Source organism: Phalaenopsis equestris, unplaced genomic scaffold, assembly GCF_001263595.1.
Source record: "Phalaenopsis equestris unplaced genomic scaffold, ASM126359v1 Scaffold000030, whole genome shotgun sequence".
In the NCBI taxonomy this organism is placed as follows: Eukaryota; Viridiplantae; Streptophyta; class Magnoliopsida; order Asparagales; family Orchidaceae; genus Phalaenopsis; species Phalaenopsis equestris.
The window spans coordinates 261516-281857 of NW_018164472.1; the positions used below are offsets into that span (position 1 = coordinate 261516).

At 35.6% G+C, this 20342-nt stretch overlaps 2 protein-coding genes across 3 annotated transcripts in view; one reads left to right on the top strand and one right to left on the bottom strand.

Annotated features, from left to right (window-relative positions):
• The window catches only part of LOC110018671 (protein ALP1-like), a 40489-nt gene extending 36017 nt beyond the window's left edge, over nucleotides 1-4472 (bottom strand). Inside the window, exon 1 of the mRNA XM_020716059.1 lies at nucleotides 4018-4472. Within this exon, the coding sequence (XP_020571718.1) occupies nucleotides 4018-4141 (124 nt within the window). The 5' untranslated portion in view covers nucleotides 4142-4472. The remainder of the gene's footprint in view (nucleotides 1-4017) is intronic.
• A 10127-nt stretch (nucleotides 4473-14599) lies between these two features.
• LOC110018692 (monofunctional riboflavin biosynthesis protein RIBA 3, chloroplastic-like) overlaps nucleotides 14600-20342 on the top strand; it is an 11545-nt gene continuing 5802 nt past the window's right edge. For both annotated transcript variants that reach the window (XM_020716095.1, XM_020716096.1), the window contains exons 1-4: nucleotides 14600-14830; nucleotides 14908-15202; nucleotides 15406-15627; nucleotides 19429-19754. In XM_020716095.1, the coding sequence (XP_020571754.1) occupies nucleotides 14775-14830; nucleotides 14908-15202; nucleotides 15406-15627; nucleotides 19429-19754 (899 nt within the window). In that variant the 5' untranslated portion in view covers nucleotides 14600-14774. The remainder of the gene's footprint in view (nucleotides 14831-14907; nucleotides 15203-15405; nucleotides 15628-19428; nucleotides 19755-20342) is intronic.

Below are 20342 nucleotides of genomic sequence, written 5' to 3' on the forward strand. Positions count from 1 at the left end.
AATTTCTAAGTCCAGTTTAAGACCAACCAAGCTTAAATATCTAAACAAACTGAATATCCTGTTCTTTTCCATTTTCAAAAAAAAAAAAAAAACATATTTTAAAATAAATTATCTATGTATTTTTACATTATACTAAATTATGCTTTGAACTTAAAAGCGTACTTATTTTGTAAAGATATTAGATATAAAAAAAATTTTAAGTAGTTAAAAATTTATGTTGTAATTTTCAACTTATCATTAAGTATTTCTATCAGCCGTGAAGTGATACAAAGCATAAATTTTTTTTGGATTGGCCTTAGCAACCTTCTGCTATAACATACCACTACTACTTGGCAAAGCTCCAAAAACTCTCGCCGTTCACTTGTATTGGTATGATCATGGCTTGATATTCTAGCAATTTTCTACTATTTTCTTTGACATTTCGAAGATTCAATACTTGTTTGCTCAAGCTAATGATTTTCCTTACTGCTCGCCTATAAATATAACATGTGTGTAACCTTAAAAAGTAGATAAGTCAGGAGCTCATGTCTCAAATCTCTCTAACATAAACCTGATTTAAGGTTCTTCTATAATCACAAAGCTGAACTTATGCATATAAGATGTCCTAGTTTTAGAATTTTATTTTTCTCTTGCAGTTGGTTTTGCTAATTCTCTTAAAAGACATTTTGATGGGTGCCTTTGTACTCTTGAAGTAAAAAGTGGTGGAAAGTTTTCTCCACCGACTTGCAGGAAAATGAGTGATTGACAGTGAAATCATAAGCATGTACGTACTTACGCATGGACATAGACCAACTTGGAACAAATCATGAAAATATCATTGCATAATCTCTTTTACTTTGCACCATTTGGGTTTGAGTGTTCATCAAATAGATACATATGAATGTACATGTGAATAAATTGAAGTGAAAAAAGATGCTTCTGGTGAAAATGGATTAAGTTAGTAAATTTTTGGTGTTTGTAGTTATTGTGCAAAAGGTCAATACCAAGCACTACGTGGTGGCAAGTATAATTTCAGCACCTAGAAACATAGGATGAATATAAGATGCTTCATATAATAACTAAGGAGATCATTGTTGAGATTTAAGGTATTGATAGGGAATTTTTTAGAGTCCTAATTGTCAAGAACTGAGCAAATAGCTTCATCTAATAGAAAAAACAATCAAAAGCTTCTGTTAAACGTGGAGAGGAAGAAAAGCCATTATGAGTGTCATCAAAGTTATTGTTTTATCAACAATAGCTTAAAACCCATAATAGAAGTTTTTGCTAAGGGCCATTGGAGGTTTCCAGGCTTCAGGACAGATGCACCAAACTGAGAAGCAAAACAAACTCAGCATCAACAATGCATCATACCATATCTACTCATAGAGTTCAGCATGAACGAGGTACTGTTTACTGGCTTGATATCCCTTTCAACTAATGCAAGTGGAAGATGGAGCCAGTTTATTTATTTCATTTATAAATTAAGCAAAGGCACTTAAATTGATTAAAAAATTAATAGAATGCAGAAAGCTTGGTGATTATTGTCTTGTATTTTTAAACAGTTACGATATCATACTTACCTTGATTAACAGTTGTACAGATTGGAAGGCGCTTGCTAGTTAAAGATATTTAAAGATATTTAAAAAATCTATGGCAAAACAAAATCCCAAGGAACCATGACAATAGAAAGCATGCAATGAATTAGTTTGAACAAAAATGCAATAAAATCAGGAAGACGAAAATGATTATATTTGCTAAGTAAGCAATGATTATATTTACATACTTGCTAAAAAAGCAATAAAGTATATCAAGCCAAAACCAAGCACATAAAGACAAAAGATGGAACTCAATGATAAAATTTAACATGACATAGCAGAAAAATCTATTCTCACAGTGCACATTGATCAAGATTCTTTCCATGTCGTATATGCCCACAAGAGAACATTGGATCTTAACATGGTGTGTAAGTTCGTGGTGCTCGTTCTAATAGAGGTCATCAGTAAAATGCATAGTTTTCAATATCAAAATTCTAATTTACATTATCAATGGGTTTAAGTTTTGATGGTTCTATTTCCTCCAAACACTGACAGAGAAGTAATGCTAGTTCAGAATGCCTAACAAGATGCAAAAGAGGTAAATAATGCCGAGAAAATTTAAGAACATAATGGAGATATTTCTAAATGGTGAGGCTGGTTATACAAAGAGTATATGAGGAACTAGGATATTTCTTATTCCTAAATTTACTAAAAGATTCTTTCATACAATGAATGATGCTAATAAAGATATATTTAGCACAGAAGATCATGTGAATTCAACTAGGATAATGAGACAAGAATAAACTTGCTACTAGTTTATGTTCATAAGGTTATAGTTCTCAAGCAAAGTTTCTCTAACAAAAGGTCTACCCAAAACTCCCAAAAGTAGGGTAGCCAAAGTTTCTGAAATATATGATACTTTGAGCGAAAAGTATTCAATGATAACTATTTATGCAACTTTAGTTGAGCCAGTTTGACTTCCTTAATATCTATTTTCTTTAAGTTAGGACCAAAATATTTGAGAGTAATTTATTTTTTCTAGACATTCTTTTTTTAAGCCAAGGCTAACTTGGGTCTGTAAATCTTAACTCCTCTACTAGGCATTGGAGATCTGATCACTTCTACAAGATCAATCTGAGGATCCAAACTCCTCGCTAAGACCAATGAGATTATCAATTTCAATTCTACACTTAAGGTGAAAATTATCTTGGAGCAAATACACTGGTAGTGGCTCTCACCTATACTTCTAAGTTTTTGAGTTGAAAATGAATTTGAAAGTTAGTTTATCAGGCCAAATTTTGCTACCACTTTGAGCAACATCCCCAAACAAGTGGTGTCGGGATCTAAAGTTTGGCGGTGTTTGATAACATACTATTAATGAGATTTAGCCACAGTTTAACTTAAATCTAGTCAAACTCTAAACAAATGAAAATTAAATCTAACGCTCTGTTAAATTGAATTTTCTCGTGTTCTCACATTCAGTGTCTTTTACGATGTAAATCCATATTTACTGAATCAGATTGCGAGGCGAATTTATTCCGTCGTCACTCGAGCTCCATCTCCGTCACACATTGAATTTGATAAATCTGGATTTATCGGATTTAATAAATACTATTTAACGTAAATCAAAGTTGCAACCAATCATCGCATGTGAATGGGATATGGTACTTTAATCAATGTAGGGTGCATTACACCATGGTTGAGCAAGGTTCAAGGTGAATGATTCTGATGAAGACTCCATGCCGTTTAGATAGTGAATTCATAGTGCCTAATAGTTGCTGACATCAAAAATATTGCTTTTGAGTAGGAGTGCTACTTGACATTGAAATCGCTCACATGAGGGCATAATTTGTCAACGTATATGATGGTATTGGGTTCAATCACACATCAAATTGACATTTTATCCACTCTTCTAAAAGTTATATTTCCTAACATGATCTCTTCGTTCCTACCAATTTCAATCCCGAATAAAGTAAAGATCCATACATAAACTCCAATGTCAAATCTAGCAACTGAAACATAAGCACAAGCCACCAACTCATTGATGCCAAAACCACAAGGGTCCAGAATGAACAACAACAACAAATGAAAGTGCAGAACTCCAGACTTACTCATAATCCATAATCACATCATCAAAGTAATCCACAATCGCATCATTAAAGTCAACGCAACCGCTCAAATGTCAACCTAATATTCGCCAATAAACTATCGGCAGAAGCAGCAGCACCACAGTTTGTTGCAGCAGGCACCATTGCATGCCATCCCCACCCAACCTCAACCAACTCGCAATACAATTCCAATTCAAACTCAAATGCGGCACAAACATCAAATCCATCGAGAAACTCAATCTAACACACCAACAATCACGAAACCACACAATTCCAAAAGCTTGAATCTATACAAAAGAGCCGGACTGGGTCCCATTGATCAGACATGCGCAGGGGAGCAGTAACAACAACCTCATTAAAGAAAGCCCAAAGAGCAAAATAACAAGTAATGAAACCTGTAATTCTTCTCGAGAAGTCGTCCCACCAATCGCGTGAATACTCGCCTACAGCCGTCGGCGCCGTAGCTTCAACCTTCTTCTCGGCCCTCCTCCTCTTCTTGAAACCTCTAACGGGCCCCATGGCCGAGGAAGAACAAAGAGAGTCAAGATGAACTAATCAAAGCAAGATGAAATCTTTCATGACTGATGAGGACATGAGATCAGACAAGTCAAAAACAAAGGCAGGGATGAAGATGGATAGAGAGAGTGGGTAGTGAGAAGTTTGTTACTACAAAACATGCAACAGAGAGAGAGAGAGGGAGGAGAGATGAGAATGCAATGTTCATAACATGAATCATGCAGACAGGGTCGAGACGAGAGCCGAGAAGAGACCATGGGACGATGGTAATGATTCAAATGCCTGAGCTTGGGTTCTCCTCTCTCTTTTCTAAGGGCAACTATGCATCAAAACAGATTTGACGATCAAAGGATTTCCTCTTTTTTTTTTTTGGAAAGATAAAAAAAAAAGAGATTTTTACAATTATGATTATAAAAAATTTACATACCTGCCACAAAATTGCTTTCTATTTACATATCTAATACCTATAATTCTATATTTCTTAGAAAGTTAATACTAGTAGTGATGCTTTGATGTGGTGTGAGACATGAAAAATTATTCCATACAAACAGCATATGTAAAGATGCATAAGCTGTCCTATCTCGACACTCTATCAGAGCAAATGTGTATTTCGGTGGGTCCCATTTGTACTATATTTAAAAAAAGAAAAAAAACTGATCGACGGTCGTGATCTGCATATGCTGTCTGTACGAAATAATTTTTCATGAGACATTTGGGTGGTATAAATATCAAGTACAAAATTTAGGTATTAATTATGTAAATAAATAGGAATAGGGTGGTTGGTATGTAAATACAATTTTATTTATATTTATTATTATATTTAATTTTAAACAGACCGCATTTCATGTGAATTGTTCAAAAGGTTGATCCATGTGGAGCAACATCTAAAAGCTATTTACATACAATCTTTCTATGCCTTTGGATGAAGGCATGGAATTAATCAATATATAATTGTTATTCTCTTATGTGGCCTTGAGATAAACCATCATTGAAAAAGAGCACCAACAGTTGGCATTGAATTAAAATAATTCAAAAGGTATATTTATTTATGTATCATTTATTGTCCATGTATGTTCATTCAAAGTCTAAATATTTGTTTGATTAAACTTTATTAATCATCATTAAGTAAATAATTATTATTATTTACTTGGGTAATTATATAAAATAATTGTTTAATGATGATTTATTGACTTAATTCATAATATATTATATGTTTTTTTTTAATTTTTTAATATCAAGTTTCTTAGATCATATGCATTTTAAAAATTATGCTTATTTAATTTATGATCGAGTTGAGCCCAGCCAAACAATTACTTGATGGATCTAAATGAACAATTAATTTAGTAAATATAAAATTAATATCTAGCTATTTAACACAAAATAAAATTATAGAAGATAAAGGGTCTGTTTGGGGTAGCTGCAGCTTATCCAGCTTCTGCTGATAAGCAGCTTATCCTGATAATCTGTTGATTATCAGCTGATCCGGATAAGCTGTCTGGCTGTTTGGTTGACGCTTATGGAAAACAACTGATTCCGAAAAATTGACAATTCTGCCCCTGTTCTGAATAAGCAGTTTAGCTGTTTGGTTAGTGCGTTTTGTAAACAGCTTATGTGGAAAAAAAAAATTTAATTAAATGAATAATCTGTGTTACATAGTAAATTTCACAATTACTTGAAATTGTTTGTAAGCATGCATGTTCTCCATTAATTCAGAATGAATGCTAAATGAGGTTACATTAAAGACATTCATTTTGTTATATCCGTTAGTACAGGAAACAAACTAGCTTGGATAATTTGAAAATGTAAATATTTCATTTACATTTTTCTACTCCGCAAAAGTACAGAAATTGTCATTTTTAAAGACTGACTTTGAAATGTTGTAAGCAGTAAGTTGCTGATGAACATAGAGATATCTAAATAGTCAGACTAATAACAAGACATCTGAGATGTGAAAAACAATGGGTAATGCATCTAATGAAGGCAAGCTTAGAAAGTGAGGGTTTACTCACATTTAACTCTCATGTAGAGGCGCTTCAATTTTTATCAAAGCATGTTGGAGAAGATTCAACAAGGAATATGTGGAGCACTCACAAGTCATGCTTGTCAATGTGTTGACTGCAAGTGAACTGAAAATGAGAAGATGGTATCATGGATGAATGTTTTTATTCTTAGCGTAAATCTAACAATGCACTTATGTAGGTGCAACTGCCTATATAGTGTCGATCTTATTTTTATATTTTGGCATTTGACTGTCTTTTTGTCAAGATTTGTGGACCATCTTTTTTCATTATGACATCATCTCCGCACAGATACTGCGAGTCCCACTAATCCGTCTTGCATAGCTAGACCAACTGATAACCCTCTCGTGCTCACAAATAACTTGGGTCAGCTGCTTCTTGTTTTTGCTTTAGAAAACTTGATCTGTGATGAGCTACACCGCCTAGTTTGATAAGAATTCCTATGAGGAATAGGGATCACTTCCCTGCTTATCGTAATTTTTAAAGTCTTCACCCTTGGTCGAGGCTATCCTCCAAAACCACATCCCAACAATGTCAAACTCCCAAAAATTAATTCTTATGAAGTGGTAACTGACCCCTACAAGCACATTGACCACTATCAAACCATCATGCATATTCAATGTGTCTCTGATGTGCTTCTCTATCAAGTGTTCCCTGCTCCGCTCAAAGGGAAAACTAGCACTTCATTCTACTCTCTCAAAGGGAAAGGAGACCATCCATACCTTTAACTAGTTTGTTAAGCTATTTATAGAGCAATTCATAGCAAAGATGAGGATCATAAAAAATTTAGCTTGTTTATCAAGAACTCACCAAAAAGACGGGAAATCACTCAAGAAACTTTTGTCGGTTCTCTATGAAAGCTTATCAAATCCCAGGGATGGATCCTGAACTATTGAGAGTAGAATTTTCTTGGAAGGCTCTGTCTAGGATCTTTCTACTTGTCATTGATGTGATAGACAGTCCACTCAAATGTTGATCTTGTCCATCTTGTCGAAGCTCAAATCACTACAGATGAGGCCATCAGTGCACAAAAGGAGTAATTCAAGTGATTTTGTGGCAAACGTAAGAATAACTTTGGGAATTTCGATCAAACCTCACATGAAAGAAGTTTGAATCATAGGGGAACTATGAATTTCCACCTTTAGTCGCAAAAAAAATGATGTGAGCCTGAATTAGAAAAAGAGTAGATATCACTCAACACCTCACGTGTCAACATCCTAATGGCCATCAAAGATAAAGATGTCATCAAGTGGTCAAGACCATTAAAAAACTAAAATAGTGGAGACTAGTCACAATATTCTCATTTCTACCATGTAAAAAAGCATTCAATATAAAGATACTCTTACTTAATGGAAGAAATTGAATGTTTGATGCGTCTGAGTCACTTGGATCACTACTTCTAAGAATAATGTGATGAGAGTAGAAAATCTTTGGGATTATCGAATGAGAAGTAAAATTATAAGTTATCTTATTTTAGTAAAAGATTTTAATTTTCTTTTTAGGAAGAATTTTGTTATTGTTTTAGAGAACTATTGTTCAATAACTTTTCTTTATTATCAATGAATATGTCTTTATTCTTTTGTGAAAGATTTGTGTGTAGAAAGACTCCTTGAGGACAAATGATAGACAATATCTCTACTCATATTCCTAGAAGTCAGGCCCATGAGACAAAATTCAATGGGAAGATAATTATCCCTGAAAAGTCGAGCCTAAAACACAAGACTTGATGGAAGATGTCATACCTTTGAAAGTCAAGCCCATGATGCATAACTCAATATGAAGTTATGGTACTTCTAAAAAATAAGCTCAGGAGATAAGTCTCGATGGGAAGTTACCATGACTTGAAAGACAAGCTCAGGAGACAAGTCTTGATGGGAAACTACTAGTGAAAACAAGAGCCTCACTAGAAAGACTAAATGATAGCAAATGGCTGATAGGGTCTCCACTCAAAGAACTTAGAAGGCTACAAGCCTCAAAAAGTACGAGTACATCAAATACCTCAGAAGGCTACGAGCCTCAAAAAGCATTGGAACATCAAAAATCTCAGAAGGTTCAACTTTATCAAAAGCCTCGAAAGGGATAGGTCTTAGAAGGCACAAACCTCAAACATTGCAATTACATCAAAAGCCTCGAAAAGTGCATGCTTCTAAAGGCATAAAAAGGTGCATAATTTTTCTTTATATTAAGTGCATTTGCTAACTTTGCTTGTGGAGTTCTACATACTTGAGAAGTCAAAGACCCTCAGAGGGCTATAAAACTCGAAGGAGTTTGATTTCACTAAGTTCCTATTGGGAGACAACACTCAAATTGGGCAATGTTTGACTCAAGGCTTTTGACATTTTTTTATCTCCTTCGATAGGCAAATCACACGGAGTCAACTTCCATAAGCTCGAGCAGAAATGAGAAAGTAAAACTTCAAACTCGGGGAAAGATAGCCAACAAGTAAAAACCACTAGATAATATCAATGATTACAACAAAGCATCGATACAAGTGCAAGAAAAAGCGTAAAATAAAGATGCACGAACAAATGCAGACTAGTACAAAAGCTACAAGCGGACACCAAAAATAAAGACATCAATCAACTTTAATGTCATTCTCATCTTCAGAAGTACGCCTTAAATCTTACGAGACACCTTCATATTATTCACTTCACAAGCCACAACGGAGATTTTTTAGATTATGGATCTAATGCATATTCTTAAAGTCGGCTTTAATATAACAGTATGATGGATAAAACCTTTGTTGGAAGCATTGACAAAATTATATGCCAAAGCAATGTGATCCAGCTTCATCTTCTCTTCTTAAAGAACCAACATCCTTGCTTAAAGGGTCTGTAAAATCTCCATGCTCTGGTCGAGGCTAGCCCTTATATCCATTACTTTTTAGTGTTGCTGGGAGATGAAAACCTTCATGGAGAATAAGTCATCCTAACACTTTTCTAATTGATTCACCAATTATAATATGTTTATTGCTTTGTAGCCATTCACCTTCTTGTGGTCGCTAAAGACGTGGTGAATCTTCATAAGCTAGGTCTTTCATACCTCATAGAAAGAGTCAACTCATCTTCAAATAGTGTTGTCATCGCTTCCTCAAAATTTTGGTATTTCCTTTGATTTCTATGAGGTTGAGATTCTCTATATATTTGCATCTCAACAACACAAGAAGTGTCTTCTTAAAAATGCCACGATAATGCAAAAAATCTCATCTGAAAAGTGTGATCACTACAAACAAAATCTCTTAAGTAAAGTCGATGGCAACTAGCGCTGTCAAAAAAGCTCGTTGTTCGTGAACAGCTCGTGTTCGGCTCGTTCGTTAAGAAAACGAGCCGAGCACGAACAAGTTTTTAAAGCTCGAATTATAAACGAACCAAACACGAACAGTTCTTTGCTCGCTCGTGTTCGGTTCGTTTTAGCTCGAAATAAAAAAAATTATATAATTATTTATATAATAATATATTACATATATTATTTATATAATAATATATTATATATATTTATATTTAAATTTAAATCATAGCATCTCATGTGGTAATATGGTTAATCCCTTATTTTGTATATATTTGGTCCAGGTTCGAATCCCACAATTTACATCTATTTTTTCAATTTAATTTTAACGAGCCAATTTCGAGCCGAACACGAGCAGAACACGAACACGAATATTTTAATCGAGTCGAACACAAACACTGTGTTCACGAGCCGATTTTAAACACGAGCTAAACACGAGCTATTTCGAACGAGCATTTCGAACGAGCTGAACACGAGCTCGCTCAAGCTCGGCTCGTTTACAGCTCTAATAGCAATGGTGAAAATCTCCTCCATAAAGGGTGATTGCAACTCAAAATAGAGCTTGATTGATAGCATAAATAGGCTATGAGACCCTGAGGTGAGCAACAGTAATGCCATAGGGGAGTTTCTTTGATTGTACAGAAATAGGCTGGGAGAATCCACCTCTTTTCTCCACTTTTTGTTCTAATTATAGGCTCACAAGGGCTAATAATTGCATAAAGAAGGCCAAAATCTTTGTAAATCCATATTAGTGTGTTGATCTAATCTCAGCCACTCGATATGGGCTCCCACAATTTACCTTCATAGCCCGTAAATCCATACAATTTTGGCTCCCTTGGTTCTGCAAGCATATCTTGTGCTGCAACTCCTAGCCGTCGGAGTTGTCTGTGGTCGCGGGTGCGTGGTTCAAACGTAGCACATGCCTTTTTTTGGATCCATCCAAGCCACGATTTCCCGTTGTAGCATTTGCATCACTAACATGGTGCATATTTTGCCATCCCAATAAGCATCCCACTGATTGATCCCTAGCCCTTCGATTCATGGCCCCGCGTTCCGACATCACCATCCAATCTGCATCCCATGGATCGTGATCTATGGGCTTACATTTCAACTAGCACCGTGCAACTCACAAGACTAGGGGACCGACTCTAACCTGGTGACACAGTTTGACGTGCAAACCCACTCTGATGCGGCACTCAGCAACCAATTCTGACCCGATGACTTATTTCTACTTGTTAGTTGACACGCTAACCTGATGACTCGCTTCGCTCTGCTAAGCTCGATAGTGACACCCCTGACACGTCAGACAACTCCGACCCACTTCGTTGTCCTAGACCCAATCCGTCAACAAAATGGAAGCTATATATGGAAAGACGAGATTCAAACAGGTTGGAGCCGGTCCCCTAATCTTGTGAGATAATTGATATGATGACATCAATATATTTATATGATACGGTGACATCAATAAATTTTTATCATTCTTCATAGATCTCGGGGTATGACACAAATCTCAAGGCAATTTTTAAGCAAGAAATGTTTCACATTAAAGATAATCCAAAACTTTGATTTCAGTAAACTTACAATCAAACTGACCAATTTGAAGAGACGAACACAATTGTACTAATTTTGGTTTGATCTGAGTTGAATCGAGCCTGGATCAAGTCAATAAGTCACTTTTGGAGGCTTTCAGTGCATAATTTAAAAGTCTAACAAACTTGCATTTAAATCGAGCATCTCGACAAGACGAATCAACGAGCTCAAGATCAGTCAATTTTGGCCTTATTAAGACACTCAAATGTCCCAAAAATATTATTTATTTGAGGGAACTTCTCCAGACCATCGAATAGCATGATCTGGATTCCTTTCTTATTTTTGGGGAGTTTCTCCCTGACTATAAAAGTGGCTCTGCCACGACCCTCTTCTTGAGGGGGGGGACGAAGAATTGAGCTCAAAGGAATATCATAAAGAGATGGAGTTGAAGTTAAATGTTCTACACTAAAGATCTGACAAACTCTTCCAATCCCATCGTCTCCGACCACCATGGATCACAGCTTGTTGGTCGCCGTCACAAACCGTTGACCACACCTTGTTTGTAATAAAAATAAGCATTGCTAGAGTTAATGACCAATATTGTTACGGAGTAATAAAATGTCGTGCGGAGTAACAACCAACATTGCAGAGTAACGAGGCATGGTGCAGAGTAACGAGCCACATTGCAAAGTAACTAAGCATTGTGCGAAGTAGTGGCTGACAAGGTGGAGTAGCGAAACATTCAGAAAAGAAGCGAGTCATCTTGAACACCTGGAAAGGACGCACTTTGAAGGCAGTGCGATGAAGTTCTAGCAACTGCAATCGCTCCCGATTGTTGTGCAACGAGTTCTCCTACACACGAAAACTACATTACAATGACCCTTTTTCGTAACAAGGCATGCACTTGTACTAATCAAGCTATATTAGATTATTTCTGAGTTGTCACTTTTAACAACTTAGTATCTGAGAGATTCTCGTGCAATGTTAAGATAATAATTCGTCAGTCTATCACATCGAATTCTCTAGAAGACATTAAGAATATTTTTATGATACAATGAGACCGCTCATTTTATTGCAAAATTGAGATACTGCTCGCTTTTTAAAAAATGTTAAATGTTTGTATTAGTAAATGAAATATAAAAGTAAAATTTCAATTAATTATATTCAACTTCTAATTTGTTTCTAATGTAGTCTACAGTTGCTGCAGCCATCCTTTGCCGCCACTAATTTTTAATTTTAATATTATAAATAAAAATAAATAAATTTATATATTTATTTTACAACTTATTAAACAGCTCCAAAATATTTCAAATTTACAATATATATGTTAAATTTCAATTTTTACATATACCCCCTTGCACGAAAAGATGCATATGTGATATAAAATAATTAAATGGTATAAATATAAAAAAGTAAATAGTGAATCTTTTTAGAAAGTCGGGTCCGTATTGCTTGTGGGCTCATGAAAGTCAGGAAATGTCTGTAAATGGAGAAAAAATATTACATCAGTACTACGCACTTTATTTTTAAGTGCGTAGCCAATCAAAACACGTCACGACATCTCGCGCGGCGGAGTAAGAAAAACGGCGCAGTAACACGGAGAATATTCCCTCCTGTGTTATTCATGTGTTATTGCGCGTTATTCATGTGTTATTGCATATTATTCATGTGTTATTGATGTGTTATTGTGTTATTATAACACCAAGAATATTCTCATGATACAATAACACATGAATAACACACAATAACACTTGAATAACACGAGAAATATTCCCGACAGAGAAAAAAATGACGCAGTAACACGGAGGAATATTCTCTCCCGTGTTATTCTTGTGTTATTGTGTGTTATTCATGTGTTATTGTATCATGAGAATATTCCTGGTGTTATAATAACACAATAACACATGAATAACACATGAATAACACACAATAACACATGAATAACACAGGGGAGAATATTCCCCGTGTTACTGCGCCGTTTTTTTTCTGCGTCGCGCGGGGTATCGTGGCGTGATTTCATTGGGTACGCACGTTACTCTACGTGCGTAGTACTGATGTAATATTTTTTTGTAAATGGAATGGTATAAGAGAATGGATATGCGCTATGGAAGTCGTCTCCGGGAATCTTCTGTGAAAAACGAAGATGACATGGATGTCAGACGATCTGTAAATAGATATAAACGCATGTATGTTCTTATCTAACCTTCGGGTATCAATTTCTTTCATAATTTACACATTGCATGAGCTCGTCAAATTATTTTGATAGTTGGCAGTTTGACATACCAGTTCGGCATGTCAACACGACAGCTGAGTTGCTAGATGAACTTTGTGGAGGTGCTCGATTGACCCACATGTTGATCGGAATATGACAGCAGAGACTTCGGCAAATGGACGACATCTTTAATGAAATGGGCCGACCAGGCTTAAGAAGGCCCGTTAATATCGGTCTTGGCCCAAGAGGTTTTGTGGGTTTCCACAGTAAAATTTAGGTGTTATATATGTAAATAAATAGGAATTTTTTTACTCATCACACAACATGTAAAGAATTTTATTAAAAGAAACTATGGCTTTCTTTAGAATTTTTTTTAATTTTTAAATAAATTTATATTTATTCTTAAAATAAATTAAATTATTTAACAAAAAAAAAAAAAAAAAACACTACTCACCGTGGTTCACTGCCACTGTCACAATCATTATCTTATTAGCTGCCACCATCACATAAATAAACAAAGGCTCAATTTTTTTTTATTCCGAACAACTTTTATTTAATATCATGAAATAAGAAAATAAAATTAAATAAATAATAAACCCGAGTCTCCATAACCCCAGTTCTCAATTTAGACTTTTGCAGAATTGTGTACATCGGAGGTTATTCAGAGGGTATTGGAGGGTTATACGTACGTTACAGAGATGTTACAGGGGGTATAACACGGAATAACCTCTGATGTACGCAACTCTGCAAACGTCTTACGCACGCAAATTTTTCTCCTCAATTTAGGGGTTGTTTGGCCTGCATAAAAATCAAATCAATGTATTTGTTTTGCACGTGCTTTTAAGTATTTTGGTGTTTGATCCGCCGAATTTCAAATATGATATAAAATATAATCAAATTTTGAATATATTATATAGTACATTTCCTTTGTATTTGGAATTTGGTCAATTTTGCCGATTTCTGAATTCACATCTATAATTAAAGTGTTCTTGTCCACCGACGTCTCCCACCAGCCACCGACAGTCGTCAATGCTTGTCGCCACTTATCTCTGTTATCCATCGGCGGCCATCGGTGCCACCATCAGCTGCCTTCGCCTGCCGCCCACCAACCAGCTTCACCGCAGACCAACTCACAAACGCATTACTTTTTAAATACATTATTTTCATTCTAATTAAAACCAAACAATAAAAATTAAAGTCCTTCATTTATTTTATACTGAATCAAATAACGTCAAAATATATTAAATACAATACATGGTATTACTCCTGCATTAAACTTATTAAATTCCAGAGCAAACCGGATATTAAACTTTAGGCGCAAGGCTCATTCAGCCATCTTCGCTAGTTCTGAAAGACATTTTACTGCACTCCCAATTTTTCATGACCTTCTTAGTTCTGAAAGAAGACAAGTTGTTTTTTATCATATCTGAAACATATGGTCAGCCTCTCTCCAACACTCACGGTTACCAAATTCATCAGAACCAAAGGGCGAAAATGTTGATGAACATAATGCGGCAACAGATAAGGCAATATATATTTTTTGGCTTTTGGAGCCATTGGATCTATCTGCAATTCCTGTCTCCACTCGGTCATGAAGTGCCTTCTACCGAGTTCTCCTTTCTCATTCTGCTCCACCATAAGCACAAGGTAACTAATTACTTGAGCCACTAATAAATCTTCCTCGCAGCAATTTCATGAAGATTTTCTTCTGTTTTATTTTGCAGATGTGTAGGCTACCAGCACACCTTCATTTTTCATACGCAGGAATCTGGATTATACAGAAAGAGATGGGAGAAAACTGGATCCTGTGGAGCTGTTCAATATGGAGCAGAGGATGTAGAGTTTTCAGAAGGTTTGCCGGAGGGAAAGCGCAACGGCTCTTCATTTGGAACAGTGGACGCTGAAATAACTCAGGAAACAGTAGATTTCTTTGTCAGTGATGCAGAGGGAGATCCGGACCGCCCTTCAGAAGGTTATTCATCCATTGCTGAAGCTATCAGAGCTTTAAAACAAGGAAAGGTCTGATTCAAATGCAAGATGAGTTTTCTGAGTCAAAAGCAGTGATTTTGATTCTTGTTATGGTATTAAAACTTTATTTTTAGTTAGCATTTAAGTTTCTGATAGAGTTGCTACAAAATCTGAGTAGTTTTTTGTTCGGGTATTGATTAGAGAACATTGAAAGAGAACTATTGTTCTTGTTAATTGTGTTCATTATCCTATAGTTTGTGATTGCTGTAGATGATGAAAATGGTGAGGAAGAAGGTGATCTTATAATGGCAGCAGCTCTTGCAAGCACAAAGGCCATTGCTTTCATGATTAAGCATGGATCCGGCATTGTAGCGGTGGGAACGGAGGAGGAGGACCTGGAGAGACATGTTATTCCGTTGATGTCTCCCATTACTGGAGCTGAGTGCCCTTCAGCTGCAGCTTATGCAGTCATGGTGGTATGTTTCATTCTTTGCTATATAAATGTGATTGGACAGAGCGTTTTCTTTGGAAGAATATGCGGATCAAATTTGAACAAATAGGAAAATGAATAAACCAAAGATTATAATCTTAAAATATGCAACTTTATGATGTAATTAAGATTTACCGAGGTCTATGACTGCAAAGAAATCGAATATTTTATTACAATCTTCTTTTCATACAAATTGAAGATGTAGATTAAGATACCATTGTTTCGATGTTAATGATAATGATGGATTGCAACCACTAGTAGTTAAAAATGTGGGTTGTAGGGGAAGAATACGTTCTTGCCCTCCCTTGGTTGCAAGAGCTTCTTTCTCTTCTTGTGTTTATATATCTAACATCTAAATTTTGATATTTACATTTATAACACTTTAATGTTTAGACGTTATGCACCAAACGGTGTATTTCACTTTTAGTTAGTTATAACACCTAAAGTTAGGGCATTCATCTCATGGTGTCGCATTGTCAAATGCTCTGATTATTGAACTTGTGTATAGTGCAGCGGCGCTAGTCCTCCTGGACACCTTATTTTCGAGTGCTCTGTTCCAAAATATGCATCAGGCCCGGTGACCCTTCCGGTCGTTGCCCCTGAACCCGACCATTCATCTCATGGCGTTGCTTTGTCAAATGCTTTGGTTCTTGGACTTGTGTCTGGCGCAGTGGCACTAGTCCTCCTGAACACCTTAATTTCGAGTGCTTTGTTCTAAAATATGTATCAGGCTCGGTGACCCTTCCGGTCACTGCCCTTGATGCAAGCAAACTCAATGTGAAGTTTGATCGATGAAATTGAGAGCTTTGAGTGACTAATTAATCTCCATGATTAAACACTGATCCACATCATAACAATCTTCAACTTGGCGATTGATTGCATTCAATTCCATTCCTCTAAATCTGCAACATCTTCATAGTTACGAACAATAGTGTGGTGCATCCCCAATCTCAACTATTCTAAACTCCAATTGAAGCCAAACATTGCTTCAATTTCTCAACAATTACAACATCAATCAACAAGTCTACAGAATTTTGAGTGGTGCATATCTTCTCCAAAGATAATTGATCATCTTTTATGGGTAAACAAATGAAATTATAGCTTAGTTGAATGTGTTTCATCCCATCATGAAATGCCGCATTACTTGTTAGATGAACGACACTCATATTGTCACTATAAAGTTTTTCATTCTATTATTGTTTGTTCAGTTATGCCATAAAGCCCTATAGTCAAATCATTTCTTTTATAGTTTCGATGATAACCAAGGATCTAAAAATCGGATCGGGCATTGAACCGATAGAAGGAGAGGTTTAAGGCTCAAAGGTTGAACCAAAGGTCACCCGAACGACCTAATAAATCATACATATATTTAAAATTAACAATAGATAAGATTCACATAACATTCAATTCTTATATATTTAAATATTTAAGCATGAAAACATGTATTTCACTTTTTAAAAATAGTAATATTTTATATGATATGAATGATTTTGGTGGTATAAATATAAAAAAAGTAGAGTTTAGGTGTTAGATATGTAAATAATAAAATTTGGTGGCATGTATGTAAATTGAATTTCTTTGTAATAGTAATATTGTTGATGTGATATGAGTGATTTAGGTGGTATAAATGTAAAAAAATAGAGTTTAGTCGTTACATATGTAAATTACATAAAATTAATGGTATGAATGTAAACAATCACAATTTCTCATTTAGGGGTCAAACTGGCCCGTTGTTGTTGGTTCTAAGTCGATTCAATCCAGTTCGATGTGGGGGTGGTCGCCAACCTGAGCCGAAATACTTGTCAGTTCATAGCCGAATCGGCCGGTTCGATCCGATTTTCTAAATGTTGATAACAACAATATACCCAGCTTCCGTAGTTGATAAAGCAACAACTTTTAGTAACCTGAAAACCCAACTCACTGTTGTGTTCCCAAAGTGAAATATAACTTGTTTTACTTCTTCTATCATTAACAACACATGTTTTATTTGAATCTGCATGACCATGTTGATCAATCCATGTACTTCTAAAGTAGAGTGTTTTATTGATTATTCCGATTAACTATCTGAGAATCAACTTCACTGCTTCCCAATTATGTTTTCCTGAATTTTCTACGTACTTGTTAACCATTGTCACTATATGTGCAATATCTGATCTTGTACATATCATCACATACATCAAACTTCCAACAACTAAAATATACGGGGTTCTTTTCGTTTGTGTTTACTTTGCTTTAGACTTAGGCGATTGCTTCTTGAATAGCCTAATTTGACTAATTAAGAGGATGCAAAATGATTTTGCCTCGTTCATGTTGAACATGTATAAAACTTTTTCACCATATTCCGTTTGAGACAATTTTAATGTATCTGCACTCCTCTTTGTGTTAATTCTCATTCTGAGAATTTTCTTGGTTGAGCCTAAATCCTTCATTTTAAACTTGCTTAAGAATTGCTCCTTCGAGTTCTTAATCTTATCCATATATGCTCCTGCAATTAGCAAGTCATCCATACAAAATAAGTATAATATATCAATTATCAAAATGTTTAATAAAATAACAGTGATTTGTTTGGTAATTTTTGTAACTAGTCTCTGAAATAAACTAGTTGAACTTCATGTATCACTATCTTAGGGCATGCTTCAAACCATAAAAGCACTTATTCAATTTGTAGACTGTCTATTCTCTCTAGAACTTCATATCCTTGTGGTTGCATCACATATAATTCTTCTTCGAAGTCACCATGCCATAATGTTGTCTTCACATCTACTTTCTTCCTAATATAGGCCTTTCATTTTTACTAAGCTCAACACAACTCAAAAAATTGTCATCTTCACTACAGGAGAAAATAACTCTGAAGAGTGTACTTCTTTCCCTTTCACAACAAGCCTCATCTTGTAGTGCTTGTTACCATTTGATTATCCTTTTAGCTTATAAATTCATGTCTTGTGCAGTGTCTTTTTGTCATATGTTAATTCTATCAAATCCACTTATCGTGAGAGATTTTGCTGAAACTAGTTTGACATATCTGAAGTAGAATGTTGAGCAAAAGCATACTCAACAAGAAAACACAGGAAACACAAAATAACACTAAGATTTAATGTGAAAAAACCCTAGAATAGAAAAAAAATCGTTGAGTCGGGCTACGCCAAGAAATTTAGTATAAAAAAAGGGGAGAATTATACAAACTACACCACACTCAAGCCTCTTTGCACTTTTTAGAGACCACGAACAATCATTCTCTTCTTCCTTACAATGGAACAATTGAAATCCAATGCCTACAGTGAAGCCAAAACTTAAAGCCTCAAACCCCTGAATTCAATTACCGACGCTGTGGTTCCACGATAAAACAGAAGGGCACTCCACTAGGAACAGGAGTGTTTACCTCCGGGCACTGCATTGCCAAACACTTGGGTTCTTGGACCCATGACGGGCACAGTGGCACTCCTCCTAGGCGTTGTATTGTCAAACGCTCCGTTATACTAGTCGCAGCGGCGCTTCTTCTTGGTGCCGGAGTTTTATGTACAAAAATAATTTTTGGTGCAACTCTCCCGAATCAAAATAGGGGGAACAACCCCTCCACAAACTCACAATCAAACTTGATGGATGAAACAAAGAGCTTTGAGTGACCAATTGATCGCCACAACCAAACTTCACATCATAACACTCTGGCAAGCAACTAAAACCCAAAGAGTTAAAGAATGCCTGAATCCTTCTCGTTTTTATGAAAATTAAATATCGACTTTCATTTTCCAACGGCATTTTTTGACAGAGAATTTTGTTTGTTGTTAAGGATGCGAGAACAGGCACTTCAACCGGAGCATCACCAGAAGACAGAGCAGGAACAATTGCTGAACATTCTTCTCTTCACTCTAAGCCAGAAGATTTCAGAAGACCTGACCATCTCCTTTCTCTCAAGTACAGCAAAGGTGGCGTTTTGGAGAGAGCTCGCCTCACTGAGGCATCAGTTGATTTGGTAGTGTTAGCAGGGTTGCGCCCGGTGTCCCTGTTGTCCGCCATTATTGATCCAGCTGAAGGTTCCATGGCAAAGTTTCCATTTTTGAAGAAATTTGCGAAAGAATTTGGTTTACCAATTACATCAATCACTGATCTGATAAGGTATATGTGCGTGGGAATGAAGTTGGTAGTAAGTTTCTGCTCTGTGATGCTGATTAATTTTTATATCCTTCTAGGTTTTTGCTTGGCTGCCGTTTATTTGTTGTTTTATGCTTTATAATGCACATATAGTAATATATAGGGTTCTTGCCATAGGATTTTTTCTATTAGTAGAGTGACTTCTTTCTTAGGGGGTGTTTGGGTGCAAGAAGGACTTGAGTTAAATAAGATTTAGTAAATCCGATAAATTGGAATTTGTTAAATTTAAATATCATTAAATAATGTTTGGTTCAATTTAGATTAAATCCACTTAAATTTATTAGAGGTTTTTGTCATAAAACTATTTGAAATATATATATTTTTTTCCTGCGTTAAATCTGTTAAATTCAATTAATAAGTTGTTGTGAGATATGTACTTCCTGGCATAGAAATGAGACGAAAAAGAACACAAGCAAACACAGATCGTTTACGTGGTTCGATCCAACTGGATCTACGTCCACGGGAGGGAATCAATCAAATATTTCACTAAGGCAAAAGAAATGGAGAATACATAGCTTATACATAGAGATGAACCCTCATCTTCCTTCTATG